Source organism: Gambusia affinis, linkage group LG07 (assembly GCF_019740435.1).
Source record: "Gambusia affinis linkage group LG07, SWU_Gaff_1.0, whole genome shotgun sequence".
NCBI classification, from domain to species: domain Eukaryota; kingdom Metazoa; phylum Chordata; class Actinopteri; order Cyprinodontiformes; family Poeciliidae; genus Gambusia; species Gambusia affinis.
This window is the reverse complement of record NC_057874.1, coordinates 17260994-17288124: the sequence shown is the minus strand read 5'-3', so window position 1 is coordinate 17288124 and position 27131 is coordinate 17260994. Positions and strand designations below refer to the sequence as shown.

General features: G+C 36.8%; 1 protein-coding gene across 13 annotated transcripts in view; it reads right to left on the bottom strand.

Moving 5' to 3' along the window:
* The window catches only part of cadpsb (Ca2+-dependent activator protein for secretion b), an 89936-nt gene that overhangs the window by 1361 nt on the left and 61444 nt on the right, over nucleotides 1-27131 (bottom strand). For 4 of the 13 annotated variants that reach the window (XM_044121239.1, XM_044121250.1, XM_044121242.1 and 1 more), the window contains 13 exons: nucleotides 23462-23568; nucleotides 22313-22342; nucleotides 21774-21782; nucleotides 18476-18632; nucleotides 18239-18380; nucleotides 17389-17550; nucleotides 14927-15082; nucleotides 13863-14010; nucleotides 13673-13747; nucleotides 13488-13571; nucleotides 12433-12465; nucleotides 12185-12292; nucleotides 60-164 (listed from right to left, as the gene is read on the bottom strand). In XM_044121239.1, coding sequence (XP_043977174.1) covers nucleotides 60-164; nucleotides 12185-12292; nucleotides 12433-12465; nucleotides 13488-13571; nucleotides 13673-13747; nucleotides 13863-14010; nucleotides 14927-15082; nucleotides 17389-17550; nucleotides 18239-18380; nucleotides 18476-18632; nucleotides 21774-21782; nucleotides 22313-22342; nucleotides 23462-23568 — 1316 coding nt within the window. The remainder of the gene's footprint in view (nucleotides 1-59; nucleotides 165-12184; nucleotides 12293-12432; nucleotides 12466-13487; nucleotides 13572-13672; nucleotides 13748-13862; nucleotides 14011-14926; nucleotides 15083-17388; nucleotides 17551-18238; nucleotides 18381-18475; nucleotides 18633-21773; nucleotides 21783-22312; nucleotides 22343-23461; nucleotides 23569-27131) is intronic. The other 9 variants (XM_044121247.1, XM_044121248.1, XM_044121252.1 and 6 more) reach the window with 4 other exon arrangements.

Genomic DNA, 27131 nt, shown 5'->3' with positions numbered 1-27131 from the left:
CGGAGCGCCACTGATTTCCGGGCATTTCACCATCCCTCACTAGGTGTTTCTGGTCTCACCTTTGTGATCCTGATGAGGATCTTGAGCTGGTAGACGTGGAGCTGCTGATCCATGCGTTCGGTGAGCCAGGTCCCCAGCAGGTTCATAGTGGCAGTGTACCATTGCTGAAACACATAAACACAACACTCTCCAGCAAAACACACACCCACACACATGCTCAAGACACCATGATGACAGAACTAACCTTTAAGACACATGGAAACATCTACAACTATACACATACAGTATGCATATCAAGGTTAATGTTCAAGTGCACACATTTTTATTTCTTAACATTTTTCTACATTATGCCATATTAGAAGCACAAACTTCAATGTATTTTGTCTTGACTTTATAGATAAGACCAGTGGACAATTGTGAAGTGGAAGATAAAGTATAGTTTCAAAATCCTTTAGTTAAATTAAGATCTAGAGAGTGATGTTTACAATTGCATTGAGCTCCCACAACTCATTACTTTGTACAAGTATTGAGTTCTACAAATACTTGTAGATACTTGTAGATCAATACTGTAATTACAATTACAGTATTGGTGTAATGCCTTGAGCAATTGTCATTGCCCAATGCCTTGGGCAGACAGACAGGCAGCCCAGGGCATTGGGGTGTGTTTCTAACAAATTTGCACTTCTAGACAATTGTTGGTCATTTTTCTTTGCAATTGTGCCAAGTGTTTAGCATCCACTAAAACTTTTAGCACAATCCATCTTTTATCAACTTTGAGCAGCTTCCCTATCCCCTTTTAAGAGAAGCATCCCCAGAGCATGATGCTGCCTCCACTATGTTACACCATGGGGATGGTGTATGCATTCATAAGGATGTGCAGTGTTATTTTTCTTCTGCACATGTATTCCAAAATGTTTAAGATTGGTTTCCTCTGACCAGAATTAACAGATCTTTACTGGGTTTTCCCTATGGCTCAGGCAGAACCATGAGGTACATGGTGGTGGCTAAATCATGCTGTAGGGATGCTTTTCTTCAAAGAGTAAAATTTTTCCAATATTTAAAATACTGATAAAATACATTGAAGTATGTTGTTGTAATGTGACAAAGTCTGAAAACGTTCAAGGGGTATGAATACTTCTTTATGTGTGCTTTAATAAAACCTTAGACTGTAAATAGTGAAAAAGACAAAAGAAGGGTCTCTTACAAGAAATATACACTCTCTGTAAATATATTACCAACAATATAAGGCTTAAACCTTTACCATCTGAATTTGTCGCTTTGAATTCAGCGACGAGGAGGATGAATTCACATGAAAAGCTATGCTTTTGCTTTTAAGCTAATGCTAATTTAAGTAAAGATTGTTAATTTGAAAATAGAACAAACAATTTATGTAAATTTGCATATTTATTACGCCCGATTGGGGATAACTGTGTTTTTCTGACTCCTGTACTTACAGAGTTTCCAGTCTGATTCTTGGTTCATGTAGAATATTTACCAACAGGCTTTAAAACCACATTGGCTGCATGAGGACTGAATGCAGTTTGAGGTGAATTTGCACAATATGTTTAACAAGTGATTCTAATGTTCACTTTTGATAAATATTATTGTTAGAGTTTATCCTGGGCTGTCTATGTAGACAGGAGGACATATTGCTCGCATTCCCCGTTTTGCTATGTTCTCCTCTTTATGCACATTATTAGATATTATTGCTGATTTTACATGTATTTCCTGGCTTTGTGTTTCTTTGCATAGAAGGCTCATCTACTGTAGTGTTTCTGTCCTTAGCTGTGACTTTCATGAAAGAAACCACTGAATAAAACTGTATAAAATAATAAAACTCTTTGTTCCTCTTTGTCAGAGAAAATACTCTTACGTCATAGTTTTATATATTTTTAAAGTCCCTTAACATCAAGGTTAGATGGCATATTGCAAGTATCATCATACCAATATCAAGGTGCAATATTCAAATCACAAAGGATTGTTTGAAGTGAAATAATTATTGTGTAGTATATTCCAACTGTTATATAATTTTATATTACATATTAATGTGGAACTTAGCCAACACTACTCAGTCTCATGGGAGCATAATGCTCACACTGGACACATGGACATTGAATAAAATGCTGAAGAGTGATGGAAGCACAGAGTAGAAAGAGAGGAAAGAAGGAAATAGGCTTATTTCCACACGTGATAGTGACCTTGGTGAATTTACTAATATTATGTCCATTGCAAGATTTCTACTGTCCTGCAGCCCAACTTTAGAAAACAAATTGTTGAGAATTGGTGCTACATGAATGAAGGAAACTCATTAGAAATTAGCCACAATTAGATGCAACATTATCATTACAAGAAGAAACCACAGAAAACAAAAAAAAAAAAACACATGCCAAAACTAAAGTAAATAACAAAAATGGGACAAACGGCATCTCGGAAAAAATTTAAAGAAACTCAAGGAGGTCAAGTTAGCTGCTGTGTCTCTTTGTTGTCATCTTCAGTAGGTTGAGAAAAAAATGTTTCATAATCTGTCACTTTGTTCTCAGATGATATCAGGGAGCTGGGCTTCAAAGCAGAATTAGATAAAGTCAGGATTTTCAGTATCACACCACTATTGGTTCACCTCTTAGCTGGCTTTGTTACTATGGTAATTAAGCTAGTCTGGATCAGGGCAATTTAAATGTAATATAAGTCTGGATGGAAATAAAAATAACTAAAAAACAATGCATTTGCATTTTGGACTGCTTGTGTTTTACCAATGTTGATAATTTAAGTTAATTTATTTGCTAGAGACTATGCACATTAATTAACATTTTTTCTAAATAGGCCATAATTATCCAAAAGGTCATTTTTCATCTGTTGTCCCTGTGCGAAGATTTAAAGCAGCCAGAATTAGTACGAGAATCACTCTTGATGTGTTCCCGTTATGAATGGTGCATATGAGTAAGCATCGTTCATAATATTCCTATGCTACTTTTGCTGTGACATCACTGAGTCATTATTTTCTTTTCTTATTTAAAGATTAACTGGCTGTCCTAGAATAAATACCCGCAACTGGTCTGAAAATTCTTTACCAAATTGATCAAAAGGTAAATAAAGTTATCAGTTTTAATTCCACTTTGAAGCATCCAGTATGATGAGGTAAATTAATATTCATCAGCACAGACTGTGCATTTTTCTTGTCTTATTTTTATTGTAAATGCTGTGGCAAAGGTCCCACATGTGCGATGCAAATGACATGTGAGAGCTGCAATGTTTATGTGACAGAATCTTTTCAAAACATCCCAAAATATCTGTTGCATCTCAGCTTCTGCTGTGACAAATGCCTGGTAAAGCAGTGACAGAAAATTATCGTTTGATGGCATTGTTTCAGTTAGTTTGGTCATATCTCTTTAAAAAATTGAGAGATATGTTGAACCAACTTTGTAGTATAGAGTAAGTGTTATCTCTTACAGAAGACCAGAAATTTCTGTGGATCATCAAATTTTACCTAACTGCTAAACAAGATAGATTGATCTTATTCAGGCTTCAGAGTTTGCAGCATCAACTCCCATCTGAGTTTGGAGAAACATCAAAAGGTTCTACCTGCAGAGTTGAGCTAATGGCTAATCGATTACAGCTAGTTCCAGAACCGATTTCAGGCGCCTTATGACAACTACAACTCATTTCAATGTTATCTTTATGTTCTCATCAAAGCATCCAGATTGATTCAAATGAAATTATATTCCAAAATGTCAGAAATGGTTTCTATCCAAGAAACCAACATATTGCATCAAATATTAACTTTAGTGTAGGTAACATCATTTTCAGGCATAGAGCCATAATATACTGCAGGTAACTCAGATCAATGTCTGTCTCCATTTGCTTTCAACATGGACAATTCCTAAAATTTGTTTATATGTATGATATGTACTGTATACTATCACTGCTGCAATGTTTGAGTAGTAAATAAATTCTTATTAGATGGGTAGGGTTAAAATGCAGTGCATCCGCACGTTGACTGCTGAGTACGGAAACTGCTCATTTTGTACCAACGAGATAAATTTCTCAAAGAAACTGCTGAAACTACTCCATCTTTGTTGTAAACTTGAAGCACAGGATTAGCTGTATTTCAAGAAACAGCATGTTTGGTTCATTTTGATAAATTAGAAGATGCTGAAGCTCTGATCCCTGGTGCTTTTAGGTGGCTTAGTTTGAGCCCAGCTCTGCCCAAAAAGTAACAAAATCCTTCCAGAAGCTTGCAGTTTCTTTGATCCACTCCATACAGTCTCCAAGGAAGAAGCTCCAGATTGGTACTCAGAAATAGTTCAGCGCAGCCGTGATTACACAATAAGAGCTTACGGCCCAGTTGGAGGATTTGGTTACTGTTGGGTGGAGACAGATTGGCCATTTTCTTGTTTATGTATGTATGCTAAACTAAGCCCTGGATCCAGCCCCGGATATAAGACAGACAGAAGTCGAGGAGGGTATATATGATCCGGCTCAGAAATGTGTGCATTTTTAAAATATCAAAGTGATTCTTTCATGGAATCTTAAGTCTGATTGAGCAGCTACTGAAAATTATTTAACTGAAGATTTTAGCAAATACCAATGAAATTTATGAAACTAAAACATTGGAAAATGATACAGTCACAATGCCGCCTACACTTATTGACACCCCTAGTAAGGATATGAATAGCGAACTTTAAGTGCAGTATGATGATTTTATAATGAAAACACTTTAAACATTTAATTTCAGTACGGTAATTCACTTAGAAAATCCACCGTAATTTTTAAAACATTGGTAGCACACTTATTAGCCTCCCTAATAATTCCTTTATAGTAAATGCAACTGAATAACTGTCAGTAATTTGGTCTTCACTTTATTTAGGTTTAAAAGAGAGTTTGAAATGGTTCATTAATCATTTTTACCATATTACTCAATTACACTGACATGCTGCAGAATATTATGCAACCTAGCAAAGTTTCAAAATGGGAAAAATAGAGAACATTCTATTTATGTAGGTCAGGTGTGAGTTGCTCATTGTGGGTCAAGAAATAAGACACTCATCCAAATGTGCCCTTTTCTACAGTCCATCCATCCATCCATTTTCTGTTCACCCTTATCCCTAATGGGGTCAGGAGGGTTGCTGGTGTTGATCTCCAGCTCCGTTCCGGGCGAGAGGCGGGTTCACCCTGGACAGGTCGCCAGTCTGTCGCAGGGCAACACAAAGACATACAGGACACACAACCATTCACACACACACTCACACCTAGGGAGAATTTAGAGAGCCTAATTAACCTGACAGTCATGTTTTTGGACTGTGGGAGGAAGCCGGAGAACCCAGAGAGAACCCAGGCATACATGCAAACTCAATGCAGAAAGACCCCGGGCCAGGAGAATCAAACCCAGGATCTTCTTGCTGCAAGGCAACAGCTCTACCAACTGTGCCACTGTGCAGCCCTCCCTTTTCTGCAGTTAGACCAATAATTAAAACATAATTAAAACATCTATAAACAGGAAATGTGGCAAACAGTGCTGGACAAAAACCCAAATGTATCTTTCCACAGCACACAATAAGCAGTACTGTAAAGGAGGTTAAGACATCTTCAAATCTCACTATAGGAACACTAAAATCTCTTTTATGGAAAAGCAGATAGTTTAGATTTTTAGAGGACACCTCCATAAAAAAGCTTTCTGCTTTCTGTCAGTGGAGTCCCTTCATTTGTATTACGGATACTTTAAGGTTTTCAAAAAATTAAAATAAAAAAAGTAAATAAAAAACTTATTTTCAAGAGGAAAAGACAACCACCAAACCAGAACCGGTTGGTATGTTGAAACTGCAGCAAAGAATGGCATCTTGAATTTACAACCTCCATATACTATCCAAGTATCCAAACACTATTTCCATACTAACTGTTGGATTGGTAAGCATGCCAAGAAACAACTCACTTTCTCTGACCATCACAAACAAAACCATTTGGAGTTAGCTAAAAGCTACTTAGCTCACCAGAACAATTAGTCCTAGTAGATCAGGTTTGATCCAAAAGATGAAAATGTGTATACGAATCCCATTCCCTTTGTTAAGCATGGATGAGGATTTGTGATGCTGAGGGCCTGTTTACCTTCCAAAGCCTCTAGAGTCCATTGCATCATGAGCTCTTTGAAATGCCAGGAGAATTTAAATACAGTTCTGGAGGACTCTAACAGAAAAACTGAAAGCAGGTAATTATCGGGTAATTTACATTGCAGATATCCAAATCATGAGGAAAATGCTTCACCAGAGATAAAATCAACCTTCTTCCTTAGCCTTTATTTTTCTTCAATCTTGTAGAAAAACAGTGAGACACAAGCTTAACAGCAGGTGCCGGCTGCTGATCAATCTAGTCAATTTGAAAAAAATAAATCTCTGCTTTATGGTCCCACCTTGTGAAATATTACTGATGAAAAAAAAAACCGTCAGTGAAACGTATTCATAGTGTATACATAATCTGATATTTTAAAAGAATTATGTTTCTTAATATAGGATTAGTCATATGAAGTAAAAGAACATAAAAATGCTGCAATAAAAAACATATTTATTTAAAAGCTGATCTTCGCATCTTTTCCAGGGTTGTCAACAACTGTAAAGAATGTCCTACACTAACTGCAGACAACTTACAAAAAAGCCAGACTGTCTATCAGCTGCTACTGCAAATAAAACTGGTTGTTCTAGTCATTATTTTCCAAAGAAACTCTCACAGATGACTCAGAAAGAGCTTCTTAAAGGTGCTCACTGATTCTGCACCTGCTGGAGGGAGCTAGCAAAACAAAAGCAAGTCATAAAGTACTAAAAGAATTATGTGTTTTAAACTGCAATTACCTTTTGAACTCCTAGAAAATGTTGAACTCAATATTTTGCAAAAAATAAAAAATAAAATAAAAATCTGCAAGGCCCATCTATTACTGAGGGCAACAACTTAGCCTTTATTTATAATTTATTCAAGTGGAAACGCCCGACACAGCAGATACGAAACAACTGCGGGGGGAAATGAAATTATACTCGTGATAGGAGTTCATTAGCGAAAGAAAATAGGATGAGAGTGAGTAAATGGTTAGCAGGCAGAGGGGAGAAGGGTGCTGTTTTCTTGGAGCTTTTCTTTTTTTTTTTCTGCGGTTTGCTTCGGCTCATTGCTTCCCAGAGAACAGCACACATCTCTGATAGAAACAGTAAATCATACCTTTAAGAAAAATCAACTTTAAACCTGTGAGTAGGCAGGAATGCAGGAGCGGAAAGGCCCAAATTAGAAGTGTGTGGAGTTAACAGGTTGTCAGGTTGCATGTTTTTGCTAAGCTGAAGGTTTTGTTTAGATCAGGTGCAGATGCCTGTCCACTTCACAGTCGAGTTGAGCGTGCAGTGCATGCAGACCTCGCAGAATACGTGCTAAGGAAGGCTGCTCTATGTGCAAATGAGGCAGAGCTCTGAGGAGGAGGGTCATGCTAGAAGATGTACACAGGAAGATTATTTGACTCTAAAAATCATGCCAACCAACATAATGTGATAAAACAACGCAACGCAACACTAGAGATAAGTGCCACTTTTTTTTTTTTCCTTTACAGAAGGAGGCAGCAGGAATGGTGTTAATCAGAAAAGAGGAGATTAAAAAGGATTGAAATAAATTAGTGAAAGAAAGACAGATAAAGTAGACCCTTTGCAGCAACAAGGAATGACTTTTCTGTGCATGCAGATGAATCGAGAGGCATGCATCTAATTCGAAAGAGGAGCAAAAAAACAGAAAAGCTTAGTTAACATGCAGTTTAAATTTGCCACAACTGACATGTTCACAGCTTAGAGAAATTTTTTGACTCAACATGACAGTGCTCGGTGGGACTTCAGAGCACTCTGGGGCCACACAGAGGACACAAAGGGTAAAACGCCACATTTAAAGAAAACAGTGATGAAACACAGAGAGACATGGTAACCCCGTGGGGACCTCAAAGACGAAAAGCAGACCCACTTCACAACAGCTTTATGCCTTGTGCCAGGACAAAAACAAAAAACAATAAAGGAAAAAGAAAAAACTATCAAGTTTGTCTGGCACAGGACTCCTTCTTCTACAGCCAACACAGAAATAGAAAACCAAAGGGGGCCTTCTGAGCGTCTGTCAGACATTAAACGTCCACGCCACTGCCTCACAGAGAAAAGTGTCTACCCACAGAGCTGTCACACACCTGAGCAGACGCCGCTCTGTACAAACAGTCACTGAATGACATGAAGCACACACGTCACAGCAGTATGTGTCAACCAAAATCACACATGGAGGACACATTTCTGCCAATGTATCCCGTCAGGATTATGTTTGTTAAGACAGTGCTCTCTCTGCTAGACACTGGTTCCCAACTCATTCGGCTTGTGGCGAGTTTCCATTGAACCTTCTCCACATTTTGTTACATAACAACAGCAAAGTTTGATTTATTTTATTAGGTTTTAATGTGACGTGCCATCACAATGTATTGCATGGCAGTGACACTATCATGCTAAGGGGATGTTTATTTGTTTTTTCAGCTGTGATAGATTGAAGGCTCTAGTTAGGTGAAAGTAAAACATAACTTTTTGGCTGGTCTGCAGAAGAAAGCTCTTGTCATTTTTTTTGTCGTTCTTCTTGCTGCTCTTCCATGAAGGCCAGAGTTGTGGCGTGCACAGCCGGTATTTGGCCTGCCAACAGATTCTCCCAGCTGCGTACAGCTTTATGTTGGTCCAAAACAATAAATCATCATTGTAAAAACCTTAAGCTTTGAGCCCATAGTGTGTCAAATCGTGAAATAATTTAAGAGGCATAAAAACTTTTACAAGTCACTGTATCTAGTAAAAGTCTGTTCTGTTTTATAATCTTTAATCTGAGTGTGGGTTCCATTTCAAATGGCCTTAGTTTAATTTTAAAGCACAGCTGGCGGCCAGTGGGGCAATTTCTTCAAAACAAAAGAAAAAAGTAATCTCTTTATATTTTCCCAGGGAGTCAGACTTTCATGTAATCTTATAACGTGTTTAGGATCAATATTTCTTCCGGCTTTCTGAAAATCTTTCAGTTTGTCTTGAATAGCTCTCTGTTTTTTCCTGTTTAGTTCAGCACCTGACCTTTTTATTTATTAAGGCGCTTAACTCTGACCTATGAATCATTCAGGCATTAATAGAAGAACCAACATTTTGTCCACAGACAACCTTACAAAGAGTCAAGTTTAAATTGGATCTTTAGACTATTAGTTAGCAGCAGCCTGTCACAAAGGCTCACTTTATTCCTATTTCTTTAGTTGAATTTATGAAGTAAACAAGTCTGACAGACATAACAGAGTATTTTAACACCAACAAGGTCGTTCTTAAATGCCATATTGGCTGAAATCTTGACAAATGACTGTGGAATGAAGAATATCTTTGCTCTTCTATATTTTTTTTAAAGACATGCCCTTCAGATACTTTTCATCTGCTTTAGCATTTGTGCCTGACATATTTTCTTTTTGTTCTCCATTCGTTAGATTGTCTTATTTTTTTTAAGCGTGACATGCTGCCACATTCAGGTGCTTGGACTGTAAATCAGGGAAAGAGCAATCACAAAAAACATTAATGGAATCATAGCAAGAAGCTTTTGAAAAACAAATATAAATAAAAAAGTGGTCTAAAATGTTTGTGAAAACTGCATCTACCTGTACTCAACTAAAAGAACAATTGTTTTGATATTCTGCACTATAAAATATTAAAAATACCAAATAATGTAACAATAAAATTCACAATAAACTGGAAATGCTAAAAAATATTTCCATAGATAGTTTTAGAGAAAAAGAGTAAAAATGTAGAACCGACTGACATCTCCTTACTGCACCAGGCATCCTGATGAATGGCCAAAGCACAAGACTGCAGCATCTAGAGGGCGGACTGAATTAACTACACACTTAAATATTTAAAGCACAGTTTCTGAAACGTAATTATACCAATTGATAAACATGTCTATGGGCGTGGATGGGCATATTGCAGAATTTTAAATCTGGAACCTTCTTTCAGCAGATCAGGTTCTTAAAATAAACATTCACATAAGCATGCTATATGGTCTTCCATATAGAAATGTTTTCTCTTTGGAGCAACAGGTGTGTTTTTCTGTGTACACATAATTTATTCATTTGGAACCTGCAGGCGGTGAATAGGTGAGAGGCCAGCTGCTAAAACATAGAGGAGGGTTTTCAGCTCAGAGTGAGCTGACAAATGTAAAATAGAGAACTCTGGAAACTATTTTGTTGAACTTTAAATTATGTTTATTCAGGGGAAGGCTGCATCAAATATCAAATCAAATATTTTGAGACGAACAGGAGTTCACCAAGAGTGTGTATCTTACTTTCTGTGTTGCATAAGATGCTTTTATTCATTAGTTCATTGTCTTCATTGATGTTTTTTGCAGTAACAGTTGGAGGAAGCATGAGGGGTACTTAATAATTCACTCTGTCTCTGTCCACATAATAAATTGGATCAGGATGCCAATAAAGTCATTTTTAAATCTATCTCTGTTGCCCCCTGGATTAACCTCAAAACCTGATGTTGGTATATAGTTTTTGATTTTATGTCAGCAACACACACAGTGTTATTATGCCCAACTAAAAGCTACATTTTGTGCAGCTAACAAAAAAAAACCCTTACTTTTGTGTATATAGTTTATATACATGTGCTGTAGAAGATGTACATCTTAATGAATCTGCGTTTTCCTTAAAAAACAACTAGTGTACATTTACTGTGTAAACTGATGTATCTCCTCGCCTCCCAGGGTCATGAGATAGCTACCAATGTTTCATAGAGAAAAATGCTAAATTCATCAAGAAGAACAACATTTTCCTCATGTTTTTTCACAAACCATTAACAGGAACTGCACTGAAATATGTTTCAAGCCAAATTATTAATGAGTTGTCTTAAAAAATGGATCAAGCACATCAGTATGACACCACATATGTTGTCTTTAATTGATGACAATTTTGTTTGCTGATGTGTTTTCAAAAAACAAGATTTTATGAAGGAATGTGTTTTTAAAAGACAAGATTTTATGAAAGAACTCTTTAAGTTTGATAATGACTACAAATGAATTTATTAACACTTATTTTGTTTTTTGATTACAGGAACATTAAAATATTTGAGTAAGAGCAACGTCTGGGATTGCAAGAAGTTATGTAAACTAAGAAAACATAAACCAACTAAACTGATACAAAAAAGCTGGCAAAGACCAAGTAATTGTTTTTTTTTTTATTTCAACCCGAGTGAAATAAATTTAGATCTGATCCTTGTTAATGGTAAAAAGCCACTGCATGTTAGCTTTCACTTTTATGTTTGGAAATAAATCAAGAAGCTATAAGCTATCGATTTAAGTGCTGCATTATCTGGACAGCAGAAGATTAAAATGTGCTGTCCAGAGATGACAGGATTAGAAATGTTATGGTAGAGTAATCTGGGTGATTGCAGCACAAATATAAAATTCACAAAATGTAGAGATTTTACTGCACTTTAAAGCTACTGAGTTTTTAGACATGTATTATACTTGGCACTGATTTCTATAAACCATCAGACTGGGACTCACTAGTACCCTGCATTCCTTTCTCTTGTATTTCCTGCTTTAATGACCATTTATATAATATATTTGGAGCCTCGGGTTGGGAACCATTGCTCTGACAGATAACGGCTGTCAGATGTGTTAGCCTCTGAATAGGCCACCATTATGTGAGACACCCTGCAGTGTCACCTTATATAATTCGTGCCATAATGTTTGAAACCTGGGAGTGTTGGAGTGAAAGAAAATCTTATCTATTAGTTGGCGTTCTGACATTAGAGCACTAAAGAGAGTTCTGTTTTTTGTTCTTTTCCACAGAGAGCACTGCTTCAGATAATCCTTTTTTAGACGATGCTTTTATGGACTCTTTGTAAGTAAAGTTTTTTTTGTTTTTTTTTTAAATACACAAAGGCCCAAAAGCACTGTGGCAATGCACATCAGAATGCAGAGGGCAGCTGTGATTTACAGAGAAAAGAGACAGAAATAGAGAAAGAAGTAGAGAAGAGAGGAAGAGAGGATCAGAAAAGCCTCTTCCACCAGGCCGAAGCACACTTACTGGTCTCAAAATGGGACTTATCCCTCTCTGCCCTGTTGTTTTGCCACATTTTGGTAGGTCCCTCCCTTTACTAAGAGGAGGAGACGGCATCTTACTTACATCAAATAACCTTTCTATATACACCTCCTCATTGACCTTTTCACGGAGCATGTCCTGAGAGTGGCGCATAAAGGTCACGTAGCCATCTGCCACGTCCATCCCAGGTTTCTGTGAAAACAGAGGCACAGCACTGTCATGACGCAGCAGACGACTCCACACTGGAACACAACGGGTGCCACTGGACGGTTTCAGAGAGGCAGCAACAACATAAACTTATAAACATAAAACGGTGATGCTACTGAACTTACAGGTACATCCACATATTTTGAGGCAGCTTTCACCTGAAATAAGAACAAAATGTGTCAGACACTACTAGAGAATGTTGACATTATCATTTGTGTTGCACTAGTTTGAGAACTATGGTTTAACAACCCCTCCGTTCTCTAACAACAAATACCAGAGATCCTACAAATATCTTACACGTCCAAAGGCGCAAAAGGCAATAAATCTTATTTTAAGTGTTGGATGATTTGCAGAAAATTTGCACTTGGTCTCATTTACATACATGATAACACCTGTGGGGTTTTTCCAGAAGTTAGCAATTGATGACAGAGTCAGTTTGTTCAATTGACAAAACTAGAAGGAAGAATTGTGTGACTTTTTTAAATCTTTCCTGAAGACATTGCTACGTTTGTCTTTATTCTTGATTGAACTTCCTGCCAGGGCTACTGCTAAAATTAGGTTTGTGGATAATTTGTTTGTAAACATTTTTTCCCCAATCAAAAATACTTTAGACACTCTGTTTCTGTTTAGATATGTCTCTTTCCTACATACAGTCCATCACTTTGTGCATTTTCCCAAACAAATACTTCCCAAGTAGTTTTGCTAAACAGTCTTTCCTAGACTTTTAGTTTTTCTTAGCTTTGTGTTATGGTTTATCTGCATTCTCTCTTGCCGTCAGACCGTCAGTTCCCAAAACCACAGAAAAAAAAAATTCTTAAAAGCTTGTGGGGTCCAAATAACCCCATCTAAATTCAACTGAACACGGAACAGCTTTTAATTTACTTCTATGGCGGCTTCATTACTTGTGAAATAATTTCCTGATTTGGTTCGCTGCTTGATTTTCCACATTATATTTGATGTATCCAGTTTCAAAACAACACTTAAAAAAACTAACAATTTTTGTTACACTTTACACTTCAGAGCAGAAAATAGTTTATTCACTACATGTTGGACATAACTTCTTGCATCTAATATGTGTTGTTTTTATCTTGCAAAATAAAATCAGGCGTTTATGTTTTCAATGTTATTCTTTGTGGGGAGTAAAACAGTTTGAAGTGTTGGGGATAAAGCCTCATCTCACCGTGAAAGAGAGGAAAGAAGAAAAAAGGGTTCCTTCATCATATCTGGAAATTTTGGCCAACACTCCCTCGAGAATAGCCACAAACTGACAAACAAAAAGAGAACATTTAAACGCATTTTTTTTTCAACTTTCTTAGTTTTTCTATATGTTCACATTGTTTACAAAATAATAAATGAATTCTTTACCTTTGCAACCAGAAGTTGGATCATGTCCTTCACACTCTCCTCAATCAATTCATCTATCTGGGAGTGTAATTGTTTCTACATAAAATAAAATACAAATAATAAAAACATATATATATATGTATGAAAGGGGACTCAGAACATAGAACATGACTCTTGAACATCTCATGAATATATCAGTGGGAGGTTTTACCTCTTGGCCCATCTCCATGGCACATAGTTTGGCTGATTGGTCCTTGGCGTCCACCATCACATTGAACATGGTGCATAAAGATGGAGAAATACGGAAGTCTGTGGACTTACTACTCTTTGTCAGCTTGGACTCAAATGCCATCCTGGTCCTGAAATGCAAGCAAAATACAATGTACTTGATTATTGATGTGAACAACTGATGTGTATAACTCAGTGCCTTGCAAATATGTTTAAATCCCTTTAGCACTTTTCCATTCTGTCACATTACAACCACAAACTTCTATTTCAAGAATTTTATATAGATTTTATGTGACCACAAATATACAATAAGAGTTACAACTGAATTGTTTAGAGCAATGCAGATTAATGTGTTAGAATAGCCCAGTCAAAGTCCAGACCTCAATGTGAACAAGAATCTATGGCAAGTCTAGGAATTGTTATTCACAGGTGCTCTCCAGCCAATCTGCCTGAACTTTAGTGATTCTTACTGTGGTATTTTCTGTATTTCTTCATTTTCTATGCTTTTGTATCATCATCATTCATGTTTGTTTGTTTTTTTGTTGTTGTTTTTTTTGGTGCCATTTGACTTTTTTTGTCTGTCAGATTATAACTTCAGACATGGCTGAACGAACATAGGGAGTAATACTACCCTTAGAGAACTCCTGTGGCTTTAGCTCTCGGCATATTTCAGCAGTCAGTGACAACTTGTTTGACTTTGGCTGTTTTTTTCACCAAAGCTCAATTAAACTGTTTCTCAATCAAAGCAAGGCGTCTCATGGGATTATCTAAGATGAAGGAAAATAATCATTAAAGCTAATTTGCAAAGAAAGTACAAAGCTAGTATCAGACCTACAGCAAAAGTTGATTTTACACTCTCTCTGCAAAGGGAGATCAAATAGAAATGCCAAAAAATGTCCAGAAATTATGCATAACTTTTGGTTTCACTTCATTATTGTGAACTTGTGAACTTTTTTGTCGTCTCATCCCATTAAATCCCAATAAAACTCACACTTTCGCTGTTAAATGAAAAAGCACATATTTATAAAGCATTGCAAGTCTCCTTACCTCTTGACGCAGTTCTCTATCATGTTGCTCGACATGAGCCTGATTCGGTTCTCGAGGTGTTTGGCAAACTCATCCTCCGGCCAGTGCAAGTCTCTGATGAAAGTCTGAAGGGCGTCCAGCTTCCAGAAGAGATCCTCTGATGTCCCGGAGCCGTTACTGCCATCAAGCCAAACACACATCAGTCAGAAGGTAAAGGACGCGCTGCTGCAGCAAGCGGCTCTAAAACTGACAAGCGGAAGGGGATTTGTTGTGGCAGGTGCAGAGGAGGATGCTGTTCCTGTACATCCAAAGATTTTACTCTCACCATACACCGACTGCTCCATCCAGATGTCTATGTCACCTTCTGCCGGCTCAGGTGTGTTTGGACAGTCAGTGTATGGCTGAAAAGGTGTGGGTAGGGTTTACGGCAACAAATCAATAACCACACTGTAGAGCATGATTATTGATTGATATATGAGAGGTAACATGCAGGTAAAATCACTGCAGAAACAGCCGCTGTTAACACTGTAAGACATAGAGGAAGGGAAATGTAGATGTGAGAGAGGGCAAGAAATTGTAAAAAAAAAAAAAAAAAATGGAGTTGTACTTATTAGAGGCCCTCTCTCAACATCCATTACCCTGGACTATTGATGCCCCTGAAACAAACCATGCAGACCTTTCTGTTCTGGAGCAGAACTGATTGGGAATCAGGGACCGTTTTGAGGCGAGAGGGAGATGTGATAAAACGGAGAGGTTTGAACTCTTGGCTCAGAGCCTCTCTGCTATATCATCTCCAATCGATGGCTAAGTCGCTTCATCCCAATCAGACCACTAGCAGATGGTAAAGGTCAGAGATGGACCTACGGCCATGTTGCTGAGCATTGCTATTATGCTCCTCTGCATCCCAGATGTGCCCCTGTTTTTGCTACAACCTGTCTTAACTGGCTGCAGTGGATAGTACTTTTGTTTTAATTAAATACACCTTTTAGTTTTATAAATTGTGCACCTGCTTAATTTTTTACATAGCAGCCCATGAGCCATGTTGTAGCAGTCTTTAGGGGGGAATGTCTGTGGATGTCATTTTAGAGGAGAAATGTTATTTGTAGAGTGGAGATTTAGACTTATTGTCTTTGGTATCTTTGTTTCTGCACTCATTATAAATCCTGAATTTACAGCATCCTCCACATATAGACACATTGCTAAAGATCTATAAAGAAACGTAACCTTAAAAAAATTATCTTTTGTTGCAGCTGATAAATGTAGAAAAGTCCAACCTTTGATTTGGGTCTAGTTACTCAGCGGGCTAAAAAAATCCCCCACAAAGAAACAGTTATTTTGTTTTGCTTAACAAAATAGATATTTCAAAAGTACTTACAAAAATAACAAACAATCCTAACTGTTCATCTTGCCACAATACTGAATTCAACTGTCCACCACGCAAAGAGAATTGTTAGAAAAGTAAAACAAACACAAAAAATCAGAAGTCTGGCTTGATGGCAGTAACATGTCAGGAAGGAAAAAAATAGTTTTTATTCTTTCACCACAAACTTTAAAATGTAAGTTTTATGCTAGGGTTACACATGAAGTATATGTTTACATTAGGTGAGTTTGAGCTTTCTGGCAACAAACAGTGGAAAATAAGGGATGCTGGAAAGCACCAGGACACTTAAAAAATAGAATGTTTTCTCTGCCAGAGTTATGAAAATGACTCACCCCTGGGGCTTTCAACAGGATAATTATCCATAATACATGTGCAAATAAACACAGAATAGGTTCAACAGAAAAAAAAAATCCCTTTTTATATCTCTACAAACATATTCTCATATTTTTTTAATCTCTGCAAACAAAAAATCTTTGGAATGAGCAGAGTGAAGACACTATGAGAGGAATTTTTTTCATCTATTGAGGAATGGTCAAAAATCCTTCTGCATTCTCCAGCTTCATAAAATATGAAGAGTAAGCACCTTCTTTTTGGCACAAAGCAATTGTGCAGGGCTTTGTCAAAAATATGATATATATCACTTAATGTAAAAAAATGCAACTCATATAGAAATACTTTGCCCCCACTAAGTAAATGAGCTCATATTCAGCATATGCAACTGCAATAAAAGATAAAAATTTTTAAGGCCTAATTAATCTTAACTAAGTGTGGTAATTGTGGACAGTGCTGCCATCTACATGTTTCTTTTTGTTTTCATCTTTATCTCCACGCCTCAGCTCAGCAGCATGCATGTTGAGACAAATGAGAGCCTTGCAGCCTCTCATTTCAGGAAGCAGAATCCCATCTACTCTAACTCAGAGGTACCTTGGCATGAACATGAACTTTATCGAAAAGAACTGACATCAAGCAAAACAGGTTTAATTTTTCATTTTGTGAATTTGATGCATGTTGAAATATAATCGAGGGGGAAAAAAAGTCATCTTCATACCAAGTCGCTCTCTGCTTGCTCTACAAATCTAGAGTGAACTAGTTGAATACACACTCAGAGTCATATATAGCAGCCATCCATGACGGGGTTGAAAAGCTAGGCATTTGTGGAAGGTTAACTGATAGTCCTGCTACTGGCACTGGCAGATTTGGTACTTTGGGAATTTGGAGGTTCACATTTGGTAGATTCACATTGGGCAGATTACTTGTTAAACTCCTGCAGAAAAGACAGACAAAAAGAAACAAAAAAAAGAATCCATAACAGTGGTGTGGGAGCTTTAAAAAGCCATGTAACACTCATCATAAAAGTAAAATCTGAAAATAGGAGAAGGAAGAAACACAGTAGAACGCATAAACTAATATCAAAGAGACAATATACGGAAATACCCATGAGTCAAGAGAGCTGGACACAAACATGTGATGTAGTAAAAGTAAGAAAAAGAAAGGAAAAGTAAAAATATCTTATTTAATAATATTTGGTGTAAAGCGATAAAATGCAACATTTAACATTTTTAAGCCACAGCAAAAAAATTAAAAATAACAGAGAAAAAACAGACCAAGAAAGCACATATTATGAAGATTAGTTTACAGACAAAACAGAAATATTACATGTTGTTCTGATCCCAATGTGCTTGGAAAAAAAAAAAAAAAAAGACTAATGGCACATGCATTAATCAAGGACTACTTCCAGAAATAAATAACCTATTTCTTTCAAAGAAAAAAATAGGTTTTTCAGCCCACTCTTGGCTCATTCTTTAACAGTGAACCTACAGGAAGTCAGAGGGAACGTTATAGCTGCTCTTTGAGATTTTTCAGCCTCCACACGGTCATTCTGTTGTCTGAATATAAAAGCGTCGCATGTGCAAGCATCCTACAGCCTTGCAATAAAGACACAGGCTCCTTACTTAACAGGCTCCCAGGACTCCCTCTCAAAGCCCTTATGGATAGACTGTGCGATGGAGGACTCCATCAGATCCACATATCTAACCACCAGAGGAGCATACAGATCCTGGAGGTGTTTGTGGAACTTTCCATTGCACAGATAATCTAAGACGGGGGAAATAAGATGCAATGTAAGAGTATTAGGACCTTAAATTTAGATAAAAGTGTCTGAAGATAAATGAGTAAAGGCTGGAGCTCACAGTCTGTCCGCAGGAAATCATTGAGGAGTTGGAAAAGAGGAAAGCTGTCCCAGCTCTCAGGTGACTGGATCTCCAGGGCAGCATCCATGTCGACGCCATAGAGGGCCAGGAAGTTTTCGGCATGCTCCACCATAAGGTCTGTCCACCATGCAAATGCCTAGAGACACAGCAGAAGGATGAGAAACATGGTGAATACAGCCTCTGAACGAGCTAAAGGAGGAGGAACAAAGGTTCTCAAGTGAAAACACCAGAGGTGTGTTAAAATATATGTGTATTCTCTGATTAAACTTGACATTATTGGGACTTCATTGAGCTTTCTTGCTTAGCTCTGACACTTCTTTCATCTCTCTTCTTCAAATATGAAACTAAATCCAGCAGCTGGTTTGCTCGGCATAACATGGTTGTTCACTGTCAGCTCAGCTAACTTCTCCAGCTTTTTGCTGCACTTTTGTTAAGCTTAAAGGAACATAATGAAATCTGGAAGCCCTTCAAATCATGTTTCTGTTCAGTCATCTAGTAAAAGTTAGGGAAGATTTTTTTAACTAAATGGGAAATTACTTTACCATTAAAATGAATATTGGAAGCCAATTCTTAAATAAAGTGTCCACTTGTTCTCTCAAAAATAACTAAACAATGTGTTAAATATGATGCGAACCTTTAAAATAGTTCTACACTCTACTGAAAGATTTTAGAAGAAAATTTAAAGGTGCCACCTGGTGCACACTGACCAGCACCATTGTTTTTTTTGTTTTTTTCTGAATTAATCCCAAAATGCATTGATTTGAGGCTTTCAAGAAAACTTGAAAATGTGTAGATTACCTATTTTTGTACTTAATCGAACATAGAAAAAACACAGCTTTTATCTCAATATTCGCAAAGAGCCTTACATAGCTGTGTTTCTATCAACAGCTAACATTGTCAAGTCTTATTTTCACTTATTCCAATGTTCTGGTATTAGCAAATAAGCAACTAGAAACATGTTAGCCAAAAGTAGTTTACGCTTTATACGCAGTCTTGACTAAAATACTATCACTAACTAAACGGTTAACAATATAAAGTTAAATACAACAAACAATGTGTACTCCTAAAGAAAAGCAATCTTTTAAAATAGGTGGTTTTATTTATTGTCTCATTTCTGAAGATGAACATACAAAAGTTGACCTCCCTTACTAAACCCTCATTCAATCTGTTGGTTTATGTGTGTTATGTTGAGAATGCTTGTCATTGCATATTGCATGAGTAATTCCAACGTAACTGGTAGGAATTTATAGATGCTAAAACTTTTGACAGATTTGCAAAGTTGTGTTGCGTGAGCAGTGCTTTGCAAAAGTGGAAACACCACTTGAAAACATTTTGTCATAACCTCACACTTATCAAGATTTTTCCAAATCGCCATTCACAAAGTAGTACAGACCTGATTAGTGGAAGGAAAGACACACAGGTTGTGTAACATTTGCTTTATATAAAGCTATGAAGAGGTTTGGGTAGAGCCAGTATAGAGCCTGTAAGTCTTTTAGGGTCTTGACAGATTGACATTTCCCCTCATTTTCCACAAAATAGCTCAATCTTAGGCAGATCAACAAAGAGCTACTTTTCAAGCCTTGTAACATATTCTTTACCTGGAGTTAGGTCTGGACTTTATCTGAGGCATTGTAAAACTTAACTTGAAGCAAAATTTGTATGAGGACCTCAAACAAATTTTGTATTTCTGTCAAGAGTGACTTTCTTCTTGCCTCTTAATCAAAATAAGATTTGTAAACAGCTGGAGGTTGCATGTTATTCTGCAACCTGAAGCAAGAAAACAACCTTGTGTTGTTTTTATGACTTTGTATTTTGTTTTTTTTATAATATCAAGCACTTTCAACTGCTTTGTTGCTTAAGTGCTGTACAAATTAACTTGACTGATTGATAGAATATTGCACATTAACATTAATAGTTTCATCAGTGTTACCACTCTTGCCTGCTTTCCGATTCATGCTACTCTTGCCCAGCCTGTAAGCATATGCAGATGACCATGGCTTGATAGGTTAGCAGGAGTGCCATAAACAGTGTTAAAAGCTCAGGATACTGTTTTATAATCTAATCCTGGTATATACAAGTTAATTTCTGACAATTGCATCGAGTCAGTATTGAGTATTGAGGTAACTTCTGAATACAATTTGTTACTCTGGATCTTTTTAAGTTGTGTCATAGTAAAATGGCACTGAATGCAAATGGATGCTCTTTCAGATTAATAGCAAAAACATTAGAGAACCATGTATCCTTTCCCCTCCACTTCACAGTCATGTCCGACTTCTTCTGGATCTGTCACAGAATGACAGTAAAATAAGTCAAGTTTGTGGTTTTAATGTGACAAAATGTCACGTTGTTCAACAGGTATGACTACCTGTGCAAAGGACTGTATGTGCCTTATCTTCAGGATGGCTTCTATGTATCAAAGGCAAAAGTGCTTTTCTCATGCAAACGTGGATCTCCCTGCATGCTTTTCTCTGAAGCTAAGAAAATGAGGGGGTCCACCATTCACATCAGGAACAATCTCACAACCCACTAGATGTGAATGTGACTCATGCACATCTTTATATATAGGCACACCAAAGACTGCAGCCCACAGCATGTCTCCACTTGAAGAATGGCTTTTCCAATTAGTTAAGTAAAGTCTTTGAGATTCAGATGACAATTTTCTGGCATGATCAGAATCTCCTCACCCTTTGACAGTAGTTGCTTAGCTGGCAGTCTTGGTTTATTTGCTTATCATTCAGAATAACATGTTGCCAAATTCAGAAGCTTAATCCTTTCAAATTGTTCTGCATGCTTTACTTTTAACATCTCACTGTAAAGGTAAAATTACCACCTGGAATAACAATGGCAGACAGACCCACTTACCCACCAACTTACCTGCCCATTCCTAGAATTAAAAAAAGCATGAAAGCTCTATTGTTAGAAATAAAAAAGGTAGCAAACAAGCCTTTCTCCACCACAGTCAAGGAAAAATACTCTCATGAAAGTTGAATGAGAGGATGGTCAAATTTTTGTCAGGCTAGGGAGAGGTAAACGCTGAAAGGTAGTGCAGCCTCCAGCCTTTGATAGTGGTTGAGAGACGCAAACAGGACTCTGAGAAGTCTATGTCATACTGGGAGTTCAGGCACAAAGACTGCAATCCTGTATCAGTCAAACAGTGTTAAAGGACCAGTCCAGGGGGGGTGTACTGATGCTGAGGGGGTACGATATGTGGAATCATCTGCTTTGACATGCACAGAGCATTATGGGGGAGGGGCTCTCATTCAGCTTGGCTACATACCTCTTTTCCCTGCTCGGACAGTCACCAATCATTAGACAGTAAAAACACAGGAAGATGTACAGAACAATAATGTATTTTGAGTCATTTGTTTGAAAAGGTTTTATATGTTAAGAACAGATAGCAGAAAGGGATGGAGGAGGAGAAGCTGGAAAAGAAATGCTTGAACAAGTGCGGACTGTGAAATCAATTGTCAGATGGAGAGGGAACAAATGTTCACGGTGGATCAAACTTCAAAGGTTCATATGGAGCATACTTTGGGAAATTTTCTGGTTTGGCATGCTTGGAGAAAAAGGAAACCTCTTTATGGCCTGATGAGCATGCTTAATGATCACAATCATGTTGTGAAAGCTAATGTGCTTCTAGTTTTTAGATTTTTATACAAGCTTGCTCTCATGTCTTTGCCTTAAAAAACCCACCCAGAGCTACAGCAGCTATGAGTTCAATCTCTGCCTGAAATGTGCCTCTTGCCATAGTGGCTCATGCCATACAAGGGGGTTGTGATGGGGACTGAAGAGGAGAAAGAAATATAAATACTGTACCGATTGATCTCCAGAACTTGTGACTGCCGCCTGTCAAGCATATTCAGAGAGATACAATAAATCTGCTTTATCTGCATATTCTAAGACCATTCTGGATCACCTGCAGATCTACACAGCTACACATAGTCATGTTGTTCTCCAGCAGAATATTTTAGAAGAAAAAGTTGAACAATAATATAGCTTGTTCAATGTTTTAAAGCAATAATATTTATCTTATGCTTAAAAATTACATTGAGAAATACTGCAATTTATAATTAACTGTGTATTTTTCAAATATTTTTGCTTGTCAGATTAAAACTACCTCTAGCAAAGACAAACTATTATGCTAATCTTTATTGTATGTAATTTGTGGAATAATAATCAGTGTTTATGATGAACAAGGACAAAGCATGTGCAACTCAAATGCAACAATTTGTCATTCTACAGCCATCAGCTGGTAAGACGGGCCCACAAATTTAAGCTTGTTCTCAGAAGTACTCATTTATTAAATATATTTAGTTTTCATAAAATCCTCACAGCATAATATTAGTAGCCTAAATCCACAATACCAAAAATACAAAAGGTAACAAATATTTCTGAAAACCTGAAACATAAAGAGATCAAATCTAAAAATATGTTTTTTGCAGAAAAATTGGTAAACAAAAAGCTCTGTAAACATGTAATGTAATGTAAACATTAGTATTAATAATTATATCTTTTTGTCTTTAAAAAGATACCATAAACAGCTAGAGCACTATAATTGGCATATTCAAAAGCAAAAAAATATATATTTTTGTCAAATTTTTTGTCACCTACTATAATTACTGAGCAGCAATATATATATAGATATATATATATATCTATATATCTATATATATATAGATATATAGATATATATATATATATATGACTTATCTACAGTACATCTAAACTTAAGCTATGATTCTTTTAGTCTTAGTCTGTTCAATGTTAATTAAAGCTTTCCTCTATTAAATTTATGCAGGATTTTTATTTTTTTATTTTTTGCTACCCATAGATGAAAGCAGCTTTATTTATAGCTGGCTGACTATTATGACACTAACTCTCTGAAGTGGGACGAGTGGGATAAGAGTGAGGAGTAAAGAGGGGGAAGTGCTTTGAGGATAGGAGGAGGAGAGGGTTCTCACTCACCTCCGCATGGTGTTCCTGGTTCTGCTGGAGGACCTCTATGACTAACTCCGCCAGGCGAATTGTTTCCTCCAGCTTTTTGGCAGGCGTGACTAAGCGGCCTGCGTTTTCTGAGACAAAAGGATGAGGGTGAGGGATGAGCGGTTAGTCAAGCAAAGAGAAGCATTTCAAGGGGGGCGGGGTTATGACTAAATGGGATAATTGTTTTCCCTTTATTTTATTCAATTCAAAAAGCATAAACACCACAGTGTTGACACTGTGCTGTTTACCCACTTATATCCCTTAAGGCAAGTAATGTATAGATTTTTCCATTTTACAGCACCCTAAACCCCTTTTGTTTACCCTAATGAAGATGTATGAAAAGCCTTAAACTATATTGTGATAAAGCAGCATAATCTCACACTAAATTTGGAAAAAAATATTACTTTTATATGTTGTAAGTTTATTTGTTTGAGGGAAAAATGTTTTCTATGAAGATGACCAGTGCCACACTTATTGATACCCAGACAGTTCTTATAAAATTTTGATTTAAAAGTATGTTTTACTTTTTTTTTCTCTGATAACTATGAAACTTCCTGTTTTCTGGTTTACAAATTTGGCACAAATCCCATTTGTCCTAGTTCCTCAGATAGAAGGAGAAGACAATATGTCATTTAAAAAAGTAGATTTTCTGTACTTTGTAGCTTTTAAAAGAAAGTACAAGATGACAAACCTCCCTGCAAGAGAGATTTGTAGTGCACTGCTACAGTAAAAAGTGGCACTCCAGGGTCACGAAGTCAGTACAAAAGCCATTATATGTGATCTACAATATATAGCGTCTACTAAACTCTACTGGGACTTTAACTGGAATTGTGTGCTGGAGTCAGATTAAACCTTGACTGAGCTTTTGGTATCAAACACTCAAGGTGGGCCTGGTGGGACTCAGAGAACAAGTCATGAATATCTGGAAAAGATCATCATGTCTTCCGTTAAGTACGGTGGATGATCTGTGTTGCTACTGGGCTGTTTCCGTTCCACAAGTTTTGAGAACCTTGTTAGAGTGCTACTTGAAATGGTAGACTTCACCTAACAGTATTTTGTTGTATTTTATTGGGTCTTTAGTAGCACAATGGCCTCATCAAATACAAACATGGTTCACCAGACACAGACTGAATTACCAAAACTGTACAGAGATTCTGCATGAGCCATGAGCTGAGGAGAAAACAGTATAAAGCAAGACCCAGGGAAAAGGGTGACCAGAAGATTTTTGTGCAAAGAGGAATGGACTTTGTATCCTCTAAACTTGCGAAATCTTAAGAGAGAAGACTAAACGCTGTCTTAGTAGCAGGAGGGGCTGGCAAGAAAGTAATAAAAACAGAGGTGTGAATTAGTGCGGCACCAGTGTTTGGTAAAAATATATATTTCTTCAGACTGATTTTTTTTCAACTCAGAGTGAATGTCTTCCCATTTTAATGTGAGATTATGCTACTGCAATAAGAGCTTTTAAAACATCTTTACCAAGGGTACCAGCAAGTGTGGGATGCATGACATGGAGCAACAAAGCTGATGTGTTTGCAGGATAGTCAGAGTTATGTTGCAGGAGTATCAGACAAAAGAATAGTGGCACTAAGATGGAGGTGCAATGTGGCATCAAAAACATGCATTTTGTGAACAGGTTTTGAATAAGCCATTTGTATAAGGAGCTGTCGCACGGCTTACTTGAAAATACTCCATAAACACACTGTAAAAATGTTTCAGTACTCCTAGAAGTTATCCATCAAGTAAAACAGGGTTTTGAGGCCAACATGTACTACGCTAAATCTGTGAAATGTGAGGAACGTAATGTTTACTACAAATAATTACTAGAGTCGCTGTGACTGAAATGACATGGAAATAATAACCTATATTTCTTTATAAACTTGAAAGCTTTTTATTATTTTGTATCATCGTCCTTTTCTAATTGTTGCTGAATGTTGTCCGATTTTGAGTCTTTGGATTATTTTTCTTTATTTTTCTTAACCTTAGCTTCAATGAATATTTAAAATCCTGTAGCTGATTTAAGTTGCTGCTCCTAGTTGCTTGATGAGGTTACTTCAGAGCTGTTTAACCAGTATTTTTACAGTGTGCTGGTGCTGGATTTGACAACAAATTGATGTTTCTTTGTGTTTAATTTTTTTTTATGTATCCCTTAGCTCATCAACCAGTGATCTTCACAACACTTGAAGAAGGCACAAAATTGATGTACCTTTATTGGCAACATAGTCTAAAAAGACAGGTACAAGTCGTGAAATGGAGTTTTAAAACAGCATAAGAATGTTTGCTCAAATGGGTACAATTTCAACATGGGACTGGATGGTAACAGAAATCTTAAATCAAAAGCACATAAATGTGTAACTACATAAAACAGGAAGAGTTTTGTTGTAATAGTTTATTGGCTTGGGTCAGTGTTTTACAGAGCTGTTGCTTGTTCTGAGATGCAGTTAAAACCCAAAGCTAATTATTTCTGTGGCGGCTCTATGTTTAAAGCAACTTTTTAATTTATCCAACATGTCCCTTCTGACTCAAAGTAATATTAATTTTATAGATTAGCCTAGCCAGAGTGGAAGGAGCTAAAGATCAGAGTGATGGCAAACGTTGTTGCAGTCTCTAAAACCTGGAGCTCATCATCAAATATAATAGTTAAAACACCAGAAGAAACATAAAAAAAGCTGGTAAATTTAAGATTTTTTTTTAATTTTCTGCTTTATTGTCAGTAAATATTTAAATCAATAATTTAGAGAAAGGTATAAATCATTTTCATCATGCCATTTTAAAAGTCAAATTTAGATATTTGCCTAACCGTTCATATGCCGTTCCTATACTTATTTTATAGAAGGAATGCTTTCCTCTCTCCATCCCTCCCTCTTCGACATGCATACACCTACACATATAATGTAGGGTTGTACGTATTTCCAAATTCCAGAAATGGCAGCGTATTTTTCTGCCAACTGCTGAGTATCCTTCCCCAGGGCATTTCAGCTTTTAGGCTGGAAAAGCTGAAGATCAAATAGCAACCAATCTATTTACTGAGCCACAGGCATTTTAAGATGACTGACAAAAGTGATAATTATCTGCAAATGGTTGGATGTTATATGTGTTTTATTTTTAAATCTAGGTCTCACTTGAGCGTGAGACAAATGGCTGCAGTGTGCGAGATAAACTTTGCTGTAATTAGGCTGAAAATGTAAAGAAACCATCTCAAGGCCTGGAGCAAGGTTTTATTTGTTTATATTGAGAATAAAGGCTAATCTTCTACTACTTCTAAGTCACCAGCACATTTGACTTTAAAATATGACCATAGTATTATCTCATATGAAAACTGTTTGTATTGCATTTTTTTCAGATTTGCATTGAGAAAATGTATTGGAGATTGTATATAGTAAGACCTTTATTGAAAGTTTGTATTATGTTATGATTTTCATGGTTTCTCAGAATGAAACCAAAATATTAATGCATTACTTTTGCTATAATCAGTGCAACTGCAACCAAGATGCAGTTTATGAGAACAGGTTATGTTTTCTTGGAAAGGTTCAGACTTGAAATATAAAGCAATCACCATATTTGCTCAATAAAAAAGCATTCTGATGTAAGCATACCAATGTTCAGATATTGTGAAGAAACTACAGGAATGATTTGCTACAGATGAATGATTTGT